Genomic DNA, 24,746 nt, shown 5'->3' on the forward strand with positions numbered 1-24,746 from the left:
GTGACTTCTACTTTGATAATTTTGTGTTATTGCAGCTTCTTTGTAGTACATGGTGGCCTTGAACCACGGCTATACTTAATTTATAGCATTGTGTTTCCATCTGATGTAAGAATGCCCTGATAATAAATCTGCATTACATTAGGAAGTCATCGATAACAATACAATAATAATGGGGTGTTGCAATACAGAGAGTGTAATGAAAGTGTCAAACAAAGGAACACAACATGTACAATGTATTTACTCTACAAAAATTTATTGCCTATGGAAATTAGTTGGCGAGATGATTATTCACGCCCTGACTTACCTCCACCAGCTCTCACATTGGTCTAGAAACCCTGCAGCTGTGTCCTTATCAACCAGTACAAGAGAGCGTAATGTGGGGTTGAAGGTTAAAGCCACATTGACAGAGTCCTGGTCTGACCATAGCATGGACTACTCTCTTCTGTCCAGTATGGTCCTCTCACTAGCCTCCTCCATGTTCTGACTCTGACCTGTGTTTCACATTGCTCTTTTATTTGGTAACAACCCCAGCTACGTCTTTGATTACTGCTTTACTGTTCTGGTGTATTGGTAGCCTTCACTAATTAGATTTTAATTTGATGGTCACTACCTGGTGGTTCCTATGCAGCAAAAGCTTTCACTCTCATTATGGTAGGTACAGGAACAATCCTAAATATGAATGTTAAACTTAGATAAGAAATATAGTTATGTTTCATTTTCAGCTAATGGCTGGCAGAAACTCCGCCACCTTAACTAGGAGGTGGGCTTGATCTGTTGTCCCCTTGAAGCAGAGCACATGGGGAGGTTCTTGCTGCAGCCAGTTGTCCTACATCCAGATACAGGGCAGTGAGAGCGGGTGACACGGGTGATCTCCTGAGACACAGAAGATTTCTTAACCTATTTTTCAGTTTAAACTGTAATAGGAGATAAAATAGAATTGAAGGAAAGTAAGAGATTACCTTTCACTGTTTATACAAGGTGTTGTGCAGCTCAAAACAAACATCTTTACGATGGCTTAATGATCCGATAACCTGACAAACTGTGTTTTTGTTTCGTGGGTGATCTGCGGCATGTTGATAACACAGGCAGATAATCCTACAAGCGCTTGTTTGTGGATTATCTACTGGATCATAGGCATTGGTCCCAAATGGTTAACTCCCCTTTTTGACATAGTTAGGCCCTATTAGGTCATATGGAAATTATTTATTAAGATAAAACAACCCCTCTTTATAGTGGTAGGCCTCCTCCGGTATACATACGCTCTCCTTCCTCTATTTCACAGTTTTCTCTTTCCCTCTCCCCAAATAATGGTTATTTTTAAAGGGCATCTGTCAACGGGTTTTTGCTATTTTTTTTTTTTTTTTAAATCAAGTAGTTTTTTTTAATTGAATTTGAAATCAATTACAGATAATAAAACAGCAGGAGATAGAAATACAAACATCTGAAACCCCAACCCTACCATACAAGCCCACTCTTCCCAACTCCTCATACATGAATTTCCAATCTAGTTCCAAAGTACAAGGTTTTTGCCATTTAATCTGAGCAGAAGGGTATGTGCCCACAGTCAGGAGCCGCTGCGGGTTTGAAGCTGTGTATTATGCAGCATCAAACCCGCAGCGTCCAGATGATACAGCATAGTGGATGGATTTCTAGAAAGCCCATGTCCACTATGCGTCTCTGTTCAGCTGCGGCTCACCAGCGAAAAACTGACAAGCAGCGTGTCTTTCAGACCCACAACATGTCAACTTCTTTTGCGGAGGCAGAAGCCGTGCGGCTATTCAGCAGCGTCGGGGCCACAGGTGGCTCCTGACTGTGGGCACATACCCGAATGGTGCTGGGCCAGATATCCTGATTCCAGCAATGTATCACTTACTGGGATGCTTGTTGTTTCAATAAAATCACAGTTTTATCAGCAAGAGATTATCACCAGAGGACTAGTTATCTCGTGCCATGTAGTCCTCTTGATCAGTGTAACCCCGCCACCACCACTGATTGGAAGTTTTCTGCCTATGCACAGTGTACACCAAAAGTTGCCAATCAGTGGTGTTAGCAGGTTATACACAGATCAGCATTCTAAGCAATGCTAGATCTGCAGGAAAGAAAAGACTGATTTTATCAAAATTAAAGCACGCAGCCCAGTGATACATCACTGGAATCAGGGTCTCTGCGCCTACATCATGCTGCTCTCAAACTACACAGCAAAAACATAGTGACAGATTCCCTTTAAAATTTGCAATTGCACAGCAACATTTAATTCAAGTACAATCAATTTGGTATGGTCCATCTTGTCATTGTAGTGATATTGTCACATCTCAACCAGAACCTGCTCCTGCAGCTTCTCTCACTAGGTGCCACCATATTTACTCTGCAGGCGGTGCCGATGATAGAAATGTCAGAACCAAAAGCTCTGGCCGGCAGACTCTGTCCAGCTCATATGGTTAGCGTGGCTGGGACCTGTAGTGACACCCAGTCTGGCAGTATGGGTGTGTGTGCTGTTCAGCTGAACTTATCAGCTCCCTGCTCCAGCCAATTGGAAAGCACCACACCCTACTTAAAGGGAATCTGTCACCCCCTGGGCGATATCAGATCACTGCAATGGCCATACAGGGTATAGAAAAGTAAATCTACACCGCGTGCAGAATTATTAGGCAAATGAGTATTTTGATCACATGATACTTTTTATACATGTTGTCCTACTCCAAGCTGCATAGGCTTGAGAGCCAACTACCAATTAAGTAAATCTGGTGATGTGCATCTCTGTAATGAGGAGGGGTGTTGTCTAATGACATCAACACCCTATATAAGGTGTGCTTAATTATTAGGCAACTTCCTTTCCTTTGGCAAAATGGGTCAGAAGAGAGATTTGACGGGCTCTGAAAAGTCCAAAATTGTGAGATGTCTTGCAGAGGGATGCAGCAGTCTTGAAATTTCCAAACTTTTGAAGCGTGATCACCGAACAATCAAGCGTTTCATGGCAAATAGACAACAGGGTCGCAAGAAGCGTGTTGGCCAAAAAAGGCACAAAATAACTGCCCATGAATTGAGGAAAATCAAGTGTGAAGCTGCCAAGATGCCATTCGCCACCAGTTTTACCATATTTCAGAGCTGCAACGTTACTGGAGTATCAAAAAGCACAAGGTGTGTGATACTCAGGGACATGGCCAAGGTAAGGTAGGCTGAAAAACGACCACCTTTGAACAAGAAACGTCAAGAATAGGCCAAGAAATATCTTAAGACTGATTTTCAAAGGTTTTATGGACTGATGAAATGAGTTGGACTCTTGATGGGCCAGATGGATGGGCCAGAGGCTGGATCAGTAAAGGGCAGAGAGCTCCACTCCGACTCAGACGCCAGCAAGGTGGAGGTGGGGTACTGGTATGGGCTGGTATCATCAAAGATGAACTTGTGGGACCTTTTCGGGTTGAGGATGGAGTGAAGCTCAACTCCCAGACCTACTGCCAGTTTCTGGAAGACAACTTCTCCAAGCAGTGGTACAGGAAGAAGTCGGTATCGTTCAAGAAAAACATGATTTTCATGCAGGACAATGCTCCATCACATGCATCCAACTACTCCACAGCGTGGCTGGCCAGTAAAGGTCTAAAAGAAGAAAAAATAATGACATGGCCCCCTTGTTCACCTGATCTGAACCCCATAGAGAACCTGTGGTCCATCATAAAATGTGAGATCTACAGGGAGGGAAAACAGTACACCTCTGGGAACAGTGTCTGGGAGGCTGTGGTGGCTGCTGCACGCAATGTTGATCGAAAACAGATCAAGCAACTGACAGAATCTATGGATGGAAGGCTGCTGAGTGTCTTCATAAAGAAAGGTGGCTATATTAATCACTAATTTTTTTTTTTGTGTTTTTGCATGTCAGAAATGTTTATCTCTAAAGTTTGTGCACTGATGTTGGTTTACCTGGTGAAAATAAACACGTGAGATGGAATTATATTTGGTTTTTATTAAGTTGCCTAATAATTCGGCACAGTAATAGTTACCTGCACAAACAGATATCCTCCTAAGATAGCCAAATCTAAAAGAAAACCACTCCAACTTCCAAAAATATTAAGCTTGGATATTTATGAGTCTTTTGGGTTGATTGAGAACATAGATGTTGATCAATAATAAAAATAATCCTCTAAAATACAACTTGCCTAATAATTCTGCACACAGTGTATACATACCTGTATGGCCCATAGCAGATGTCTGATTGCAGAGAAAAGCGCTTTAATCAATTCTTTTTTCCACAGGCTTGGCGTCTGGGGGACGCCAAGCAATCCCCTCCTATTTGCTTATTATTCCCCTAAATCCCCGCCTCTCTGCTTAATTATCATATCCCCTCTTCCCCTGCACATCACAGGGCCCTGTGATGAGCACTGTTCTCCCTGACTTCCGGGCATGCACAAAGAGCAGCTTACATAGAGCTCACATAGAGCGCGCTTTGCTTCATCCCGGCCCCGTCTGCCTGTGCTCTGTGCCGCAGGGTTCTATTGCGCAGGTGCCGGGGGGTCACTGTACGGCGCCTGCGCAATAGAACCCTGCGGCACAGAGCACAGGCAGACGGGGCCGGGATGAAGCAAAGCGCGCTCTATGTGAGCTCTATGTTAGCGGAGCTTTGCGCATGTCCAGGAAGTCAGGGAGGACAGTGCACGTCACATGGCCCTGTGAAGTGTAGGGGAAGAGGGGATATGATAATTAAGCAGAGAGACGGAGTGGCTTGTGCCAAGTCTGTTTGAGGCAGCCTTTTGAGCCTGTGGCCTCGTGCAGACGTTACAGATATACTGGTCTTCCACTCGATATAAGCATGGTAGACTGTAACCAGCTCTGTCTGCTTGGCCTGAATTTCTGTTCTAAAGATGAACAATACGGGCATTAAGCATGCACCAGGCACCGAAGCTCACTTAGGTCCCCACCTAATGGCCGATGAACTGACTGCCAAGTTTTGCTCTTGAATCCTGAGTCTTGTCATCATCTACAATGTAAACAACGTCTTAACACACAAAAGTTTAAATCTGTAAAGTAAATCTTGTATCGCCAAACGTAACGCAGTAAATAGGAAACACAAAGCCATCAATGCGGAAACCGTCCAGTCTAATAGTTTTCTAATGATTATATGTACAAACACCAAGGCAAACATTGTAAACAAATAAGAGTAATCCTAGTCACGAATGATCGATTTTATTATACAGATATCTTACTTCTACAAGGATAGAAACATTTGTTTAAGAGGGAAATAATGATCAAACCCACTTATGGAGAGATCATTAAACAAATGTTAATATCAGGCTGCAGTTTCCATGAATACACAATATAATGATCCAATTAATGAAACAAAATGCTGTGGATCTACAGTGCAAAGCAACAACAAACAGAGGAGTCTTCTGGCTGTGTCCAAAGGAGCACTAAAGTTACAAGATAAAAAGTCTTTTACTCTCCACTGATCCTGCACTATGTAATAGCCCAGTCCCAAGGAGATTTCCGTTGTTACATTTGTCAAAAATGGTCCGTTTTCTCTCGTGTCATCAGTTTTACATGCCTTTTGCTTGTTTTATTGTTCACCTGTTTTCACACACTGAATAGGTGAACTATTTAAACTTTTTTTTTTTTCCATTGAAATGGAGCAATAGAGAATTTAAAAATGGTTGAAAAAGGATGTCTTTCCCCTTTTCTATCGGTTTTTGATGGATACCATTAGATTTGAATTGTCGAGTCTGATACGCCAAAATGGAATAAGACATGCACTTAGTTTAACAGAACGGATACATGGATCCATTAAAAGGAAAAAAAAAAAAAAAACACGGATGTGTGAATAGTTCCATTACTCTCTATGAGACAGCGTGCTGATCATCATCTTAAAAATATACAGCACACGGATGAGGAAAAATTGATGTGTGGATGTAGCATAAAGTTGTACATACATATTAGAATAGTGTCGGGTGATATCACCAATTATGGGGCCTCCCAACACTCCCGATACATGATGTCAGGGGGAGAAAGGGTCAGACATTCTGAATTTCAATTATTCATAAGGCAAATATTATGATGCAGTTAAAAGTGTGTGGCAGCAACTTAAATGGGGCTGTCCGAGCTAATGATATGAGTGACTTTCCTTTAAGATACGTCATCAATATCAGACTAGTGGAGGTCTGACACCCAGCACCATCACCAATCAGCTGTTATTACATCTACCTGCAAATAGCTGTGTAGTGATCGCCGCCGGATCTGATATCAGCTGATTGGTGGCTGGACCTCCACCGATTTCATATGATGACCTAAGAATAGGGTCAATATCATAAGCTACAACAACCCCTTTAAAGGAAATTTGTCACTAGGCTTTTGCTACCCCATCTGAGAGGAACATGAGAAGAAGCAGAGACCCTGATTCCAGCAATGTATCAATTACTGTGTTGTAGTTTTGATAAAATCATTGTTTTATCTGCTATAAATCTGCCAGTTCTCTGAACTTTCTGTGTGTACTGTGCATAGGCAGAAAGAGGCCAATCACTGGTAGGGTGTGGGGTTATATAGGGCTAAGAATATGGACGAGTACATGATAAAATCACTGTTTCTCTGCTGCCCATGCTGAGCTCTGTATAACATGTCCACACAACTAACTGGCAGCTTTAGTCGGCAGCTATCTGATGTGTATGGCCAACCTAATCTTCATATTCTCAGCCACATAATAAGGCTTTCTGGGAGGTGGATATTTGCCTTTTAACGTTTTTGAAAGCCTTATTATAAAAGTGTGAATAAGCCTAAAATGTTTCTTTTCTGCCTTTTTCATTTTTGCCTTCATTTGAAGAATATTTTCCCCCAATGAGAAGTCAGGTACGCGGAGCAGAGGCTGGGCAACCAGCGTCACCACACCTTCAATAATATAACATAAAAATGTAGGAAAAAACATAATGAAAAAGCTGCATGCTCTGAAATGACAGCATCATGAAGAAATATTTGTTAAATGGGAATGGTAAAATAATAAGTTATGGCCAAATTGTTGCATGGAGGCGTCTTGGCCTTTTTAGGACTTGCATTGTCCTTGGCTTAAGCTCTGGTTGGTGTATTCCAACTATCAGCAGCTGCATAAAACCCAGGAGCAGAGGAGGCTCTTCTACGTCCAGCATAAACACAATTTAGCAAATAAAAAAAATTGTTTCCAATTAGGATAACTTTATAAAACAACATATGTAGGGTGTCCTGTGAGCTAGAGCCCTTAAGAAAACAGAAAATGTCCATAAAAGGATCCGGTCACATTGCGCATGCAGTGCCATGTTATAGAGCAGGAGGAGCTGAGCAGACAGATATACTGTAGGGTTGTGGGAAAAGATTCAGTATAACTTACATTTTATCAATAAATATCCCAGCTCCTTCAATGCCTAGGAGTCCAATGGGCGGTCCTACTAAGTGATTAGCAACCATCTCTATTGGGCAGACTACCAATCACCGAATAGGGCTCCGGTCTCGACTCCTACGTTTAGAAAGACCAGTGAAGCCTTCCTGAATCTTTTTTTCAAAAATATATCTTAATACATGGTATCATACTATACTGGGGTCCGAGGTAAAAATCCCCTGTTTACCTACTTAGTCATAATCTAAGACAGCGCTCCCCAACCTTTCTTACCTTCAAAACCCCATTCAACTCTGAAGGATAGTCGTGAGCCATATCCAGGCCCGTACCCCACAATAGTGACACTCAGAGCCCACCATTACCGGTATGATGTCAGCCAAAGATTCCTCACAGAAAGCACAGCGACACCCTGTACCACCTTCACATATAGGCAACATAAGTATCACATCCAGCTTCAAGCTTCCCTCTAAGGACCTGTGCACACGTTGCAGATTTGTCGAGTATTTTTTTGTTCAGGTTTGTCTCAAAACTTGAAGCGTTTCCTGTTACCAGCAGAGTGAATGAGAATACGTTGTGCCATGAACAAAAGTACATTTTAATCAGCAGATCTTGGAATAATACTAATTTCCACAATCGGATGTTTAAATAAAATGTCCCTGTGTGAGATAATCTTATAAATGTGTCCCTGTTGTGTACTGTGTAATGGCTGTGTCTGACCGTACAGGAACATGGTCTGATCATACCACATCTCCTGGGCAGGGAGGACGCAAAAGAGTATACAGACAGGACAGCCGGGGATCACAGCTGATTCTCTCTTTGAAGTAAAACATTGTTTAAAAACAGGCAGAGAAATGTTTTACCTCACAGAAAGAGTCAGCTGTGATTCCCGGCTGTAATGTCTGTACACTCTTTCTTCCTCCCCTGCCCAGGAGATGTGGTATGATCAGACCATGTTCCTGTACGGTAAGACACAGCCATTACACAGTACACAGCAGGGGCACATTTATAAGATTATCTCAGCACAGGAACATTTTATATAAACACATCCAATTGTGGAAATTATTTTTATTCCAAGATCTGTTGAAAAAAAAAATATACTTTTATTCATGGCACAACCCATTTAAGTCTCATGCACATGTAGCTTATTTTTGACTTGCAGATTAGTTATTTATTTTAGGCGGCGTTTTTCTTGCCAACAGATGAAGAAATGGTGTAGAAATTTCTGCACCAAATAGTTAAGGTGTGCACAAACCCCAATAGTATCATCCTATCTCCAGCTTACTATATTTCTCACCCCCGTTCCCTCTGTGAGTTTATGCACATCCAGATCTGCTCTTCTGTGCAAGGCTACTCATAGTCACCATCTGGAGACCTGCTCTTCATGGCTGGTGGAAGAGCCACAGGGTGGGGAACCCTGGTCTAAGAGAATAAAATTAGGATTGGCTGCAGTCACCACGAGGGGGAGTTTACTGAAAAAATTTTTTATTATGGAGTTTAATAGAAGCTGTATATGTTCATCTTCACCCCTAGCAGGCAAAATATTGTCATTTTCCTATGTGAAAGAATGCAAGAAATACTGAGCTATGTATAAGCAAAATGGAGTTCTAATTCTTAAAGCACCACGCCAGCATTTTTTTTAAATTTTACCGCTGTAGTGCTGCGTCTACTCTAAGTCCCCTGCCAGCGTAATCACCTTTTATCACCGCCGCTCCAGTCGGTCTCTGGCACTTTGTGACCTGCCGGATATCTCCAGTGTTTCATAAAGTGAGGTCACTTTCCAATGTAAGTCTATGAGAGTCTCGTTCCAACTACCACAGACTTGCATTGAGAGTTTAGGACCATCACTTCTGACTTCCGGCTACTCAGAAGTTGCAGTCACAAGATGGTGCTGCGGAAACGGAGAGGTGCCAAAAAAAAGGTGAAACACCGGAAGGTGAGTATGACAGGGGGCAGGGACCTTATATTAGAAGAACCGCTCCAGCGCTGGAAAAAAAGAAAAGCTGGAGTGAGGCTTTAAAAAAATGTAGTATGAAATTAGTGTGAAAAAGCTCTACACTCCAGAAGAATAATCGCCGAGGTAGGCTGGATTCACATCTGCACCATTATTTCCTTTTTTCTTTTCTTCTGCTATAGGACCAGAAAAAAAAAACATTAAAATAACGATCTGTTACATAACGAACAGCATCGTTATCTAACGGACCCCAATGAATGAATGTTCAGATATTTTATTGGAAAGCTTACAGTGGCATATTGTGCTATTTATTCTTTTCCTGATTTTTGGGGGGATTCTGCACCTTACAGAGGTATGTACCTAGTGCTTCAAGGGATTCTCAAACTGTAGTGAAATGAATATTGTTTTTCCCTCACTAGTAATGTGATCTATATGGAGAACAGTCATGGGGAACTAATACCAACTGTAAGTATTGGAGCCTAGATGTCAGTGACAGGCGGCAAAGTGCTCCAATTAAGCATATTAATACAATAGGTGACATTCAGTGAGAAGCCAATTAGAATCGCAGTCTGCTTCCTACTGGCTTACACAAAGCGTGTACCTGCACAGGCAAACATTGACATAGTCCCTGGGTAAATACCATGTCTATTTTACCACCAATTTTTTTTTTCATATTATTAAGAATAAGCAAACATGAGAAGATGCAGAGCGAGGCGTGTGAAAACGGAGCCACGGATTAGTCAGGATTGGGTAGTATTCCTCTACGTCCCTCTTAAGTTACCAGCGGCACGACGACGCTGCTGCTCGGCGCAGATCATCACATGCACGCTCTCCATCATTTCTCTAATCAAGCAAAAACAAGAAACATTCAGGTCTGCAGATTTTATTTTTTTCTGTGCCCCCTGTAACTTGGCCAAAATATGTAGAAAAAGGAAGAAAAAAAAAAAAAGACCGGTTATGGTCTAGCGCACTTTCTGGCTGCACTGGAATGTAAAAGGCAACTTCTTTCACCGGTCGACCGCGCGAACACTTCCCGACAACAGCAGTGATATGTCTGACAAGCCGGCGAGATAAGATGGCCTTTTCCCTTTCCCTTTGAGCATGTGATAGAGACTTGACTGTAGACTGCATCCCACGGTGCCATTATTAGCCGCAGACCGAGGAATCACTGACTGCTGCAAAGTTTTTAACTCCTCAAGTGTGATGTTCACAAGGAAACAAGAGCAATAAAGAAATCATTATCTGTGGACGACAGGTCCAAAAACGGGACTGGAAGAAATACTTGTATTCTACGTAAAACAAAAACTCTTTTCTTATAAGTATGTGTTGTGCCGATCCACCACCTTCCCTCCCATGAACTCTCTAAATAACTGGGCATTTTCCGTTTCCCAATAGTATGACCCTATATATTCACTAAACACTGATGGGACAATGTCGCACCCCATGGTAGCATTAAGTCCTAAAATCACTCATACATTTGCAGGAGGAATAACAGAGGAATGTCAGGCAGAATGCAGAATTATGAGATGTATATTATTTTCATGCATTACTTTAGGTTTACAATTATTCTACAATAAACAACAAAAAATAATATAGACGAGAACATATTATGTAAAAGAGGGAGGAGGATGCCTCAATAGGGCTAAACTTGGAGAAAGGAAAAATTGCTCTATTACTCCAGAGGACAGAGACAGTTTTCTGATGCCTGACTCCTAACTGTACTCCAGACTCAGTGTTTAAGGATTAAAAAAAAATTAAACTGATATAAATTTTTCCAAGATGAGTAAAATTTGTCATTGGCACCACTTTGGGGTACATACAAGCCTAACTTTTATTAAAGGGATTGTCCGGCCTTAGGCTACAAGTCTGCAGTCACTATGTGAATCCTCCGACGCTGGGAGCGGGGGACGAGTGGCTGCAAGTATGTGATTTGCATAAATGCACTCATGTGCCAACTAGACGTGAGCGACCTCACTCAATAAAAGTCTAGTCTACATGTGTCTAGAAGTATGCAAATCACATACTTGGGATCCCATGATTGCTTGCTCCCGGCGCAAGATGATCTTTTCATTGGTCCCATTTTCAGGTACATATGATTTTCTGATCACTTTGTATTACACTTTATGTAAGTAATTTTTGATTATTTTTTCTTTTTAAACACAATTTACCAATCAGAATAACTAAAATGCATTTTTATTCTACAGTTCAGTACGATAAGTACGATAAAACATATTGGTCCCCATTTTCTTAGACTTATATCTTTTTTTGCATAAAGCTCTAATTTTTATTAGTATCATTTTGGGCTCATATGTGCTTTTGATTGTTTTTTTTTTCTTCATTTTATGAGAGGTGAACATAATAGCAATTCTGGATAGCATTATGTTGTTTTCTTCCAGCACTCACCATGTTACAGCGGCGGTGATATCAGATGATATGTGTTCTTTTTGGGAGGCCGTTTGGTTGTTATTAAATTAAACAACTTTTTTTTTTTTTTTTGACAAATTAGATTTTATTTAAAAAAATTGTAACAAAATTTTAACTTTTTTTTTTTTTTTTTTTACAATAGGGGACTTAAAGAGGTTATCCACTACTTTTACATTGATGACCTATCCCTAGGATAGGTCATCAATGTGTGATTGGCCGGGCTCCAACACCCGGCACCCCTGCCGATCAGTTGTTATCGGTGTCGGCAGCGCCGGAAGTACTCACTTGCAGAGCTGGCAGTCTTCTGGTAATGGCCGAGGCTTGGTCAGCACATCCGCCTCCTATTCAAATCAATAAGAGGTGGATGTGCAGTACCCTGGAGCGGCCACTATCAGAAGACGGCCAGCTCCACAAGTGAGTACTTCCAGCCGGTGGCCGCCGACACTGTTAACAGCTGATCGGCGAGGTGCCGGGTGTTGGACTCCGGTCGATCAGATATTAATGACCTATTCTAAGGATAGGCCATCAATGTAAAAGTAGTGGACAACCTCTTTACACAAGCAATCCTTTGATTGCATTAATAATGAACTGTAATACTTATGTAGTACAGTGTAGTATCTAGCTTCCCAGTGTAGTGCATTCACACATCAGTTGTACATTTGTTTGCTGTACATTTTTTTTTCTCGCACCATAGTGTTTCATACATCAGTTTTAAAAATGGGTCCATGAGTTTCAGAGCACATCCTATTCTCATATGTTTTGCGGATCAAACTCGGTCATGAAAGACTATGGGGATCCGTAAAAAACAAATGAAATGTGGAAGACAGACTGTACTTCAGCGTTCCATCCCTGTTTCATCTGATTTTAACTGACTCATTGCTAAGAGTCAATGGGTTATTAAAACTTCAGACATTCCACCTTCTTCAGTTTTAAAAACAAATGAGGAAAAATAAAAACACAGATGTAACATGGATGCAAAACAGGAAATGTGGATGGCACTTGAAAGAACAATGGGCCACTTCACGTTGATATGAAAATAGAAATGGATGTGTGAATGTAGCCTTATACTGGCAGGCTGACTAATAGACCATGTGCCTTCCACGATCTATTAGGCTTTAATCTATGGTAAACCAGGCAGCCATTTTTAGGCCTCTGGTTGCTTTAGCAAGCATCAGCTGCCCACGACTGAGCTGCAGGAAGCTGATGAAGTGACAGAGGGTGTAATCTCCCTCTATGAAACTCCTTATATGCAACAGTGGCTATTGAACTTGGCCCATAAGTAATTAACTGCACAGCTGCAAACACTGTCAGCGCTCATTCCCCTCTGCTGTAACTGTGCTAGCGGTGTGAAATGTTAGATAGTGGGAGACACGGGGGTCACAATTCCAGGCTGAAGTTTCACTCTCTTTTCCCGTCCTAATGCAAAGTGGCTCATCTGGTAAGACGTGAACAGATCCTAGTGTTGTCAGGTTGGATGGCTAATCACTAAGCGACTGTGCTGCACACACTGTATGTAAATGTTCCTATAATTTCTTTAGGGATCATAAACTAAACATGAATTTAATGTATTAATTCATAAAGATGAGCAAATCAATTCACAGGACTCAAGTCCAGCGGCCATTGTAGTAGGTCCTAGCCACTGGATGGGATTCCCCATCCTCTCTACTAATTCATAAGAACGGTGTGACGTAGTCGCTGCGGTGTGACACATGCAGGAAGTTGCTCCTGGCCTACTAAGCAAAAGAGGGGCCAATGATGGCGGCAAATATAAAGCGATTTACAGAGTTCTAGTCCATGGACTACTGAGGCGGCCGCTTGACCAATTCATTTCCTAATTGCTGATAATTTATAAAGCCGACAACAACCTACCACACGTCAGCTAATAAATGTGAAAATCAAAGGAAATCTCAAAGCATATAAAGTTATGGGAAATGCACAGGTGACACACAGTATTACACCTGTATTACATCTATTCCCGAACATAGCTGCCTGGGCAAAGCGAGTTCTTCATGTCCCGTAGAGGTTTATATACCCACACCTCATGTACATACACGGCAAGTCATAGTCTGCAAGTTGTACAGGGAGGTATAAACTATCATTTGTTTTCAGAGACAATCCCTTAGGGCTGTTTCACACGTCTTAATATTTCCGGTACTGGAAAAAACAGTATCGGACATATCCATGTCCGTGTCTACCCGTGTGACATACGTGTGGCAACCGTGTGCTGCATCAGGATCACATGTACCGGCGCCGGGTCAAATGCGGTATAGTTAGCGCTGTTCCAGGCTCTGGGTGCTGAAGGCATCTGTCACCATTGTCCTCTGCTTGCACTGCGATCAGCGCCAGCAGGGAACAATGTTGACAGTTGTATTCTGCCCCCGCTGTGTCCCGCAAGTGTAAAAATAAGAATAAAATAAAAACACTTATACTCACCTTTCTGATATAACGTCCCACACTGTAATCCATCTGACCGACAATTCTTCATCAGCGTCTGTGGTGGGTTGAAGCGACCGCGCACGCTGAGGAGCAGAGGAGAATGACTCAGTGAGTGTCTTGTCACTCACTGAGCTCAGCACAGTTTAGGGACCCGCTCGCTGCAGTGAGTCATTCTCCTTTGCTCCTCAGCGTGTGCGGTTGCTTCAACCCACCACAGACGCTGATGAAGAATTGTCAGTCAGATAGATTACAGCGTGGGACAGTATATCGGACAGGTGATTATATCTTTTTTTTATTTTATTCTTATTTTTACACTCACTGGACACAGTGGGGACAGAATACAACTGTCAACATTGTCCCCTGTTGGCGCTGATCGCAGCGCAAGCATTGGACAATGATGACAGATGCCTTCAGCACCTGGTGCTTAGGAACAGCGCTAACTGTACCCATGATTCCCAGGCACCAGTACGTGTCACAGTGATGACACATGGATCATGGACGTGTGTCATCAGTGTGGGATGTTTTGCGGCCCATGCAGCGTGAAAGAAAAAGAAATGTCAGCGTGTTTTGCCCACGGACACACGGTCCGTGGAAACACACTGACATGTGCACAGACCTATTCATTTGAATGGGTCTACGTGTATCAGTGTCTCCAGTACGTGTGAAAATTGTACCCACACATACTCGACACACTGACATGTGAAAAAGCCCTTAGAAGGTGTCTGCCACTTTGGCACATCATTCACCAATCTTAATGGAGGAGTGAAGGAACAAGATGTGCCAAATTCATTAACAGGTGCATACTTAATGAATTTGGGGCATCTTATCAGTTGCGTAATTTTGCACATCTTTGCGTTGTGACAAAATTTGTTACTTTTTAAAGTGTTTTATGCCAGTTTTCTGGCGTAAACACTTGAGTGACTCGGGGCCTTTATCTTTGTTTTAACAGATATGTTGGTAAAATGATTTTTTGGCACTCACTAATATATATGTATTACAGGTTCTCCTCCTTCTTCCCAGGCGGTACAGCTCTCCTCTTCTTCTCAGTATGGGTGCTGATGGAGGAGCATGTGACCACCTGCCCGTCAGTCTCCTCCAATAGAAAAGCATCACATGGAAAAGCTGTCTTGCAATTGGAGGAGGCTCTGGTCACATACTCCTCTACCAGCAGACATTAAACGGAGAACCTGTAATACTTATATATTAGTAAGTGCCACAAAATCATGTCTGCAACACATCTGCTAAAGGCAAAGTGTAAAATCCCTTTAATTTACACACAATAATAAGTCAACACAAGCCAAGTTGTGCTTGGATTTGTAGCCCCACTAGCATTAGTAGAATTCGTTTTCAAGCACTGCACCTCTATTAGTATAAACCCCTCACAATTAACAAGGAAGCAAAACCTGCATCAAAATATTTCTGTTTTTGCAATCTGGTTTACATAATAAGACAAAAACTTCACTCACTGAATAAGAGTTCAGCTCCACTGACTGACTAGAGGAAGGGCATGTCAAAACATTTTACCTGACAGACGTATTTGTTCTTCCATTTGCTGAGCACACACTCATTGCTCTGCATCAGCTCCTGGAGGACAAGAGAAAACAGTGAGCTGGAGAGTGGGCTGTGTACATTGCTACCACTGGTTAAAGTGCCTCGGCGCTTCCAGCAGCCAGAGATTAGCGTGCCACATAAACAAAGATGCAACTGTTTTCAAGTAGTTCTCTGGACAAAAGCGCAGTTATCATCACCCCAATGCCTGATCCTTTATGAAAATTAAAGCTGCTGAAAGGTGATTGAAAGGAGGATTGTTTGTTGCCATTCTTGTAACTTTCTAAAAAACCTACCTCAAGCTCCATCAGATTGTCCCGTAGCTTTTCTGGACGCTTGTTCTTCAATACCCAAGGGATGCCCCGAGCTTAGAAAAAAAAAAGAATAATAATTACAGCCTGCTGTCGCAGTGCATGGATTGCTTTGCGTTACCCAGTAATTCCATTTTTAAAACTTGCAATCTATCAAGAAGGTTTAGGCTGTGTTCACATGTGGCATTTTTGCACATTTTTTTTTCTTACAGTACTGGCAAAAGCTATAAATTTCAGCTTTTTTTTCCAGACTGAGCACTGCAGCGTCTTTATTAAAGTCTGCAGCATGTCAATTCTTTCAGCGGTATTTTCTAGGACATTTATTTTTTATAATTAAAGGGAATTTGTCGGGAGAATTTCTCCCCCTAAACTATTTATATGCACATGTAGCTCTTTCAAAGGCAGATCCAGCAACACCTTTACATGGCCAGTCCCTTCCTCCATTACTGAGAAATCAGTGTTTGAATTAATATACAAATGGCTATGGCAGATCTGAAGCCTCAGTCACTACAGCTCTATTCCCTAACCAGCACGTCTCCTGCTTGACTGACGGCTTCTATGGTGTGACTTCTGGCAAAAGAGCCGTCGGTCAAGTGGGAGGAGGCGGCACTGGTTAAGGAATAGAGCTGTAGTGACAGAGGCTTCAGATCTACCACCATTTGCAAATTAATTCAAACACTGATTTCACAGTAATGGAGAATCGGACTGGCCATGTAAAGGTATTTCTGGGCTAGCCTTTCAAAGTGCTACGTGTGCATATAAATAGTTTGGGGGAAGAAATTCTGCTGAGAAATTCTCTTTAAGCTACATTCACACACCCGTGTCTATTTCTACACTTTTGTACAACGCACCATTTTTCTCTCATGCTTTATCTGTATTGTCTCCATTTTTTTCTCATCCAATTTAAAAAACTGGACTGTCTGAACTATTATTTATCCACTGACTCTTAGCAATGAATCAATGAAAAACGGATGAAACTCTGAATGAAAAAGTCTGTCTTTCACATTTCATCCGTTTTATGTGGATCCCCCATACACCTTAATGGCAGAGTTTGATCTGAGAAACGGATTGGAGTAGGATGTGCTCGGAGCCTCACGGACCGGAGACACAGATCCGATTTTAAAACTGATGCCAGTAAGGATCAATGAAACTGGGTCCATGTGCTTTCCAAGAAAAAAAAAAACGTACAGCACATGAATCTGTCACGTGTGAATGCAGCCTAAGACATATGATCCGGAGTCATGTAATAAGAAAATCCATTATCCATTACCTATTTATACTGCTACCACACCCTGTTATGGGTAAAAGTATTCACCCCTAAAGCTCATTCATACATCTGTTTTTTTTTCCACATATGAGAAAAATAAACTAAGTTCCATCACTGATTTTCATCAGTTTCATCTGAGTTTGGTCCGATTTTCATCACTTTTTCTTGTATGTGAAAAAAAAGTTTCTCCCCCTTTTCCTATCTAGCGGGCCGTGAAAATTGGACCGCACTCAGATGTAATCCAAACGTGATTCTATCTTTTCATGGACCCATAGACTTGCATTGTCGATTTGGAGATGACACTTTGATCAATATTGGACATGCCTCTGCGACTTTGCGTGGACCGCTCGGTCCTTGAAAAATCACGGACATGTAAACGGCCCCATTCACTATTATAGGTATGAGTGCTAGCCGTGAAAAACTAAGCAAAAAAACTGATGTGTAAATGAAGCCTTACTGCTGCCCAAAAGCTAACAAGAGAAATAGCGACAAACAAGAATATAAAAGTTTTCACAATCATTTTAACACTTGAACAACTGCCCTTTGTCTTTTGACACCAGGCCACAGGTAGTGAAAGAATATTAAATGTGGTTCTCTGGGAATAAAAAGAATGAAACTGTCATTATAATAAACTCCTAATTCTTATAGAGGGAACCTGTCATTAGATTCAGGCAGCATGAATCAGAGCCTGGCTGCACGATCACAGACAGGCATGTTTTAATGTGCGGTGAGAACACAGCCTGAACACACGTCCAGGGCGTATGTGTCTCCGCTGACTAGTCCAATGGGGGCTCCCCGTCCAGGGCGTATGCGTCTCCGCTGACTAGTCCAATGGGGGCTCCCCATCCAGGGTGTATGCGTCTCCGCTGACTAGTCCAATGGGGGCTCCAGTCCGCCCGCTCCAGCTGATTGACAGGTCTCTCCCTATGTGCGTTCAATAGGACAGGTTTCCGTCAATGTAACAGACAGCGGCCCTTTTATGTAAAATGGTGATTACCACGCTAGACAAAATGTGTGTGATTTACTAATTAAAGATATTTAGTAATTTATGTATCATGATATTTCTTTGCCCTTATTGTTTTCAATTCCCAGAGAAGCCCTTTAAACAGTAGGAATTTCCTAACTATCACATTTATTGGTCCCTAATGCCAAACTCTTGACAGGTAACCTGCAATAAATTGTATCTGGATTATCTCAGCTAATACATCGTGTAATCTAAAGTTTTCTGTTTGATTGGGGCCATCAGAACATGGTTCAGAATAACATATCTCAAACTTATGTTAGCCTGGATATTGCTGGAAATGTTGGTAAGAAGTCAGGAAAAATCTGCAGTAATATAGCTGTACAGTCAAATGGTCTGTATCTACCGAGTCCATTGTGCCTTATCTTTCAGACATATGACCTATGATCTTAAAAGACCCAATTATTTACAGATACATGGAATTACTGTACCTTGATGTACAAGCTAAGTGGATAAGCGGAGATTTCTAAGCAGGGGATAAGCTGTGATGATGAAGTCCTGAACCACCACAGCTCTCAGTCCTATTAGTAGTGGGACTTGTACATAAATGTTGTGATGGACGTGTGAATGCAGGCCCATGTTGGAAAACTTTTTATCCACCAGCAGTACAGTGGGGTCCTGGGTTCAAATGCGACATAAATGGGGTATTCCCAGCTAGAAGATCCTATCCCAGTATGTAGTAGGTGTAATAATATTAGAAAATACCTCTAATTAGAAACATAGTATAGTTCTTCTGAGCCGCTATGTCACTTACCCCATGTGCAGGGCATTGCAATTGCTTAAGTATCCATGGTTATGACCATTCAAATAGTGACAGTTAGTTGTTAGTGGTCGTAACCATGGATACCCAAGCAATTGCAATGCCCTGCACATGGGGTAAGCAACATAGCGAATCAGAAAGAACTATACTACATTTCTAATTGTAGGTATTTGCTAATATTATTATTATTATTACACCTACTACATATTCGGATAGGATCTTGGAGATGGTAATACCCCTTTAAGGCAACCCCCTCGTGAAGTTTTAGGTTTCTCCTGTAGTTTCCTCCGGGTAGTCTGGTTTGCTCCCACACAGTGACTATCTCTGTATAGCACTACAGCATATGTCAGTAGTACATAATCAATAGGAAACTAATAAGTTACTATGCTCTTCTTGGCACATAACTGACGTTAACAAGGACTGCATATAATCAATACTACTATATAGACAAGAAAATAAAGCCCTCCAATTTTAACCCTAAAAAAAAAATGCTCACTTTATAGGGAAGTAATTAGTGAACCTTTCTCAGTATTGAGGTTAAAGAAGAGACATGAGATAGAGAGATGATACATAGGTAAAAATGGCAATACAGCACATTTATAGCTGTTACAGGCAGCGTATGGGTATATACACAGGCCTGAAAATGGCACAAGCAAGTACACTGGATTTGGTGGCAGGTTGTAGTTTTCCCAACCTTCAACATTTTTAGGTTGTATTGTCCTCACGCTCAGCCTATATTTTGTGGTACAGACACTATGTAAAAAAAATAAATCTGTAATCACATTTCAGCCTAGATCAGCATGTCCTATCTTTAACTATCTATCTACAGTACAGACCAAAAGTTTGGACACACCTTCTCATTTAAAGATTTTTCTGTATTTTCACAGCTGATAGTCCTACTGAATAGACTGTTAGAATTTGTATTATGGCAAGAAAAAAGCAGCAAAGTAAAGAAAAACGAGTGGCCATCATTACTTTAAGAAATGAAGGTCAGTCAGTGCGAAAAATTGGGCAAACTTTGAAAATGTCCCCAAGTGCAGTTGCAAAAACCATCAAGTGCTACAAAGAAACTGGCTCACATGAGGAACGCCCCAGGAAAGGAAGACCAAGAGTCACCTCTGCTTCTGAGGATAAGTTTATCCGAGTCACCAGCCTCAGAAATCGCAGGTTAACAGCAGCTCATATTAGAGACCAGGTCAATGCCACAGAGTTCTAGCAGCAGACACATCTCTTCAACAACTGTTAAGAGGAGACTTTGTGCAGCAGGCCTTCATGGTAAAATAGCTGCTAGGAAACCACTGCTAAGGACAGGCAACAAGCAGAAGAGACTTGTTTGGGCTAAAGAACACAAGGAATGGACATTAGACCAGTGGAAATCTGTGCTTTGGTCTGATGAGTCCAAATTTGAGATCTTTGGTTCCAACAACCGTGCCTTTGTGCGACGCAGAAAAGGTGAACGGATGGACTCTACATGCCTGGTTCCCACCGTGAAGCATGAAGGAGGAGGTGTGATGGTGTGGGGGTGCTTTGCTGTTAACACTGTTGAGGATTTATTCAAAATTGAAGGCTTACTGAACCAGCATGGCTACCACAGCATCTTGCAGCGGCATGCTATTCCATCCAGTTTGCGTTTAGTTGGATCATTTATTTTTCAACAGGACAATGACCACAAACACACCTCCAGGCTGTGTAAGGGCTATTTGACCAATAAAGAGAGTGATGGGGTGCTACGCCAGATGACCAGGCCTCCAGTCACCAGACCTGAACCCAATCGAGATGGTTTGGGGTGAGCTGGACCGCAGAGTGAAGGCAAAAGGGCCAACAAGTGCTAAGCATCTCTGGGAACTCCTTCAAGATTGTTGGAAGACCATTTCCGGTGACTACCTCTTGAAGCTCATCAAGAGAATGCCAAGAGTGTGCAAAGCAGTCATCAAAGCAAAAGGTGGCTACTTTGAAGAACCTAGAATATAAGACATGTTTTCAGTAGTTTCACACTTTTTTGTTAAGTATATAATTCCACATGTGTTAATTCATAGTTTTGATGCCTTCAGTGTGAATGTACAATTTTCATAGTCATGAAAATACAGAAAAATCTTTAAATGAGAAGGTGTGTCCAAACTTTTGGTCTGTACTGTATACAGTTATATGAAAAAGTTTGGGCACCCCTATTAATCTTAAGCTTAATGTTTTCTTAAAATTTGTGTTTTTGCAACAGCTATTTCAGCTTGATATATGTAATAACTGTTGGACACAGTAATGTTTCTGCCTTGAAATGAGGTTTATTGTACTAACAGAAAATGTGCAATCTGCATTCAAACAAAATTTGACAGGTGCATAAGTATGGGCACCCTTATCATTTTCTTGTTTTAAATACTCCTACCTACTTTTTACTGACTTACTAAAGCACTTTTTTTGGTTTTGTAACCTCATTGAGCTTTGAACTTCATAGCCAGGTGTATGCAATCATGAGAAAAGCTACTTAAAGTGGCCACTTGCAAGTTGTTCTCCTGTTTGAATCTCCTCTGAAGAGTGGCACCATGGGCTCCTCAAAACAACTGTCAAATGATCTGAAAACAAAGATTATTCAACATAGTTGTTCAGGGGAAGGATACAAAAAGCTGTCTCAGAGATTTAACCTGTCAGTTTCCACTGTGAGGAACACAGTAAGGAAATGGAAGAACACAGGGACAGTTCTTGTTAAGGCCAGAAGTGGCAGGCCAAGAAAAACATCAGAAAGGCAGAGAAGAAGAATGGTGAGATCAGTCAAGGACAATCCTCAGACCACCTCCAGAGAGCTGCAGCATCAACTTGCTGGAGATGGTGTCACTGTGCATCGGTCAACTATACAACGCAGTTTGCACAAGGAGAAGCTGTATGGGAGAGTGATGCGAAAGAAGCCGTTTCTGCAAGCACGCCACAAACAGAGTCGGCTGAGGTATGCAAAAGCACATTGGGAGAAGCCAATTTCTTTTTGGAAGAAGGTCCTGTGGACTGATGAAACCAAGATTGAGTTGTTTGGTCATACAAAAAGGCGTTATGCATGGCGGCAAAAAAACACAGCATTCCAAGAAAAACACTTGCTACCCACAGTAAAATTTGGTGGAGGTTCCATCATGCTTTGGGGCTGTGTGGCCAATGCCAGCACCGGGAATCTTGTTAAAGTTGAGGGACGCATGGATTCCACTCAGTATCAGCAGATTCTTGACAATAACGTTCAAGAATCAGTGATAAAGTTGAAGTTACGCAGGGGGTGGATCTTTCAGCAAGACAATGATCCAAAACACCGCTCCAAATCTACTCAGGCATTCATGCAGAGGAACAATTACAATGTTCTGGAATGGCCATCCCAGTCCCCAGACCTGAATATCATTGAACATCTGTGGGATCATTTGAAGAGGGCTGTCCATGCTCGGCCACCATCAAACTTAACTGAACTGGAATTGTTTTGTAAAGAGGAATGGTCAAAAATACCTTCATCCAGGATCCAGGAACTCATTAAAAGCTACAGGAAGCGACTAGAGGCTGTTATTTTTGCAAAAGGAGGATCTACTAAATATTAATGTCACTTTTCTGGTGAGGTGCCCATACTTATGCACCTGTCAAATTTTGTTTGAATGCAGATTGCACATTTTCTGTTAGTACAATAAACCTCATTTCAAGGCAGAAACATTACTGTGTCCAACAGTTATTACATATATCAAACTGAAATAGCTGTTGCAAAAACACCAATTTTAAGAAAACATTAAGCTTAAGATTAATAGGGGTGCCCAAACATTTTCATATAACTGTATATCGATCTACAGTAGATTTGAACAATATATGTTTTTGCTATAGTTGCATATAAATGCCGCTTTTAATTTGAGGATCATAAACTTTGTCACATGGATTTTCAAAGGAAGTACACCCTTCATCAGGTCTAAGATCTACAGTGGCTTGAGAAAGTACTCACCCCCTTGGCATTTTTCGTTTATTGCTGCCTCACAAACTGGAATTTCACTATTTTTTTTTTAAAGTTTGCATCAGTTCATGTAAAGAACAGGTCTACAACTGTAAACATTGGTTTTATTTTTATTGTGAAGAAAACAAATAGGACAAAATAACTAAAAACTTCAGTGTGCATAACTATTCACCCCCTTTGCTCAGTACTTTGTAGAGCCTCCTTTTGCGGCAATTACAGCTGCAAGTCGCTTTGGATAAGTCTCTATGAGCTTTCCACATCTTGCCGCTGGGATTTTTGGCCATTCCTCAAGGCAAAACTGCTCCAGCTCCTTCAAGTTAGATGGTTTCCTCTGGTGAACAGCAATCTTCAAGTCTGACCACAGATTCTCACTTGGATTAATGTCTGGGCTGTGACTAGGTCACTCCCAAACATTTACATGTTTCCCCTTAAACCACTCGAGTGTTTAGCAGTATGCTTTGGGTCACTGAATGTGGATTCTGGGGAATGAAAGGTTTGAAGAACACTAATAAACTTAATATGCAGCTAAGATTTCTGAGTTACGCATTACCTAAAATCATCATACCAGGGTTCTGCTGTATAAATATAATACTTCAAGTATAAGGATAATTTAGAACTTTCATTGCCAGGAAAATTTTCACACTCTTGACAAACGCAAAAAAAACATTGAATATACATTAAAAAAAACTACAATTATACCCATGTAGACACCTGGCACAATGAGAAATGACACATAAAAACTTGTACTTAGTATGAAATGCTTAGGATCCAAGAGGTAAAGTTTCTCCTTGCGAAGAGTGAGAAGCCAAGCTTGGCATGCCAAGGTGAGGAGACTTAAGCCTTGCAATGCTCCTCTGGGAAATCAGAGAAGCATTGCTTAAGAAATGCTAAAAAAAAATCATGTTTAAAGTTTAAAAGTTTGAGCCACGCAGAGCATGAAAACACAAATCCTAAAACTAAATGTGCAGGGTGAGCAAAATTCATCCATATCACCCGACTTATGTTTTGTTCTTCCCTGGAATTAAAGGAAATCTGTCAGTTTTTGCTACCTCATCTGAGAGCAGCATGATGTAGGAAAAGAGACCCGGATTCCAGCGATGTGTCACTTAGATTACTGGGTGCAGCAGATCTGACACAATCAGAGTTCTTAAATGTAGCTTGTAGCAGAGCTGAGAAAGTTGACCCTGCCTACACCAAGCTCTATATGTACATAGTCTGAAGACAGTGAGCTGCTTATCACAGGAGGAGGCGGACTAGCAAGAACATGCCATGCAGTCAGGGCAATAATAATCACCAGGTGATAAAACCTTCATTGTAAGTAAACTACAGCACACAGCCTGACATGTGACACATAGTTGAAATCTGTGTTTTAACCCTTACATCATGCTGTCCTCAGATTACATAGCAAACACCTGCTAACAGATCCCCTTAAAATGAAGCCGCAGGGCACCATATCTTTTCATTCTAAATGGAGGAGTTCCTCATGGTGGTGGTCTCGCTCCCCAGTTCTGGTGATCAGTGGAATTAGCAGTGGTGGAATTAACACTGATCTAACAATAACCAACTATTCAAAGAAGACTTAATAGTTCATCACAATCTGATTATTAAATACTAAAAAATAATAAAAAGAAGAAGGACTACATAATGTTCAAGTAATGATCAACTGAGCTTCCGATTTATTGGTTTACCATTACAGGTGTGTTTTCATGCCGCGGTTTTGCAAAT

The 24,746-nt window shown here is 41.5% G+C and overlaps 1 protein-coding gene across 3 annotated transcripts in view; it reads right to left on the minus strand.

Annotated features, from left to right (window-relative positions):
- WDPCP (WD repeat containing planar cell polarity effector) overlaps positions 1–24,746 on the minus strand; it is a 420,756-nt gene that overhangs the window by 342,566 nt on the left and 53,444 nt on the right. For all 3 annotated transcript variants that reach the window (XM_073672146.1, XM_073672144.1, XM_073672145.1), the window contains exons 5-6: positions 16,001–16,071; positions 15,681–15,740 (exon numbers count right to left, since the gene is read on the minus strand). In XM_073672146.1, the coding sequence (XP_073528247.1) occupies positions 15,681–15,740; positions 16,001–16,071 (131 nt within the window). The remainder of the gene's footprint in view (positions 1–15,680; positions 15,741–16,000; positions 16,072–24,746) is intronic.

Source organism: Phyllobates terribilis, unplaced genomic scaffold (genome assembly GCF_046119375.1).
Source record: "Phyllobates terribilis strain yellow unplaced genomic scaffold, ASM4611937v1 Scaffold_3__8_contigs__length_932513732, whole genome shotgun sequence".
Lineage (NCBI taxonomy): Eukaryota > Metazoa > Chordata > Amphibia > Anura > Dendrobatidae > Phyllobates > Phyllobates terribilis.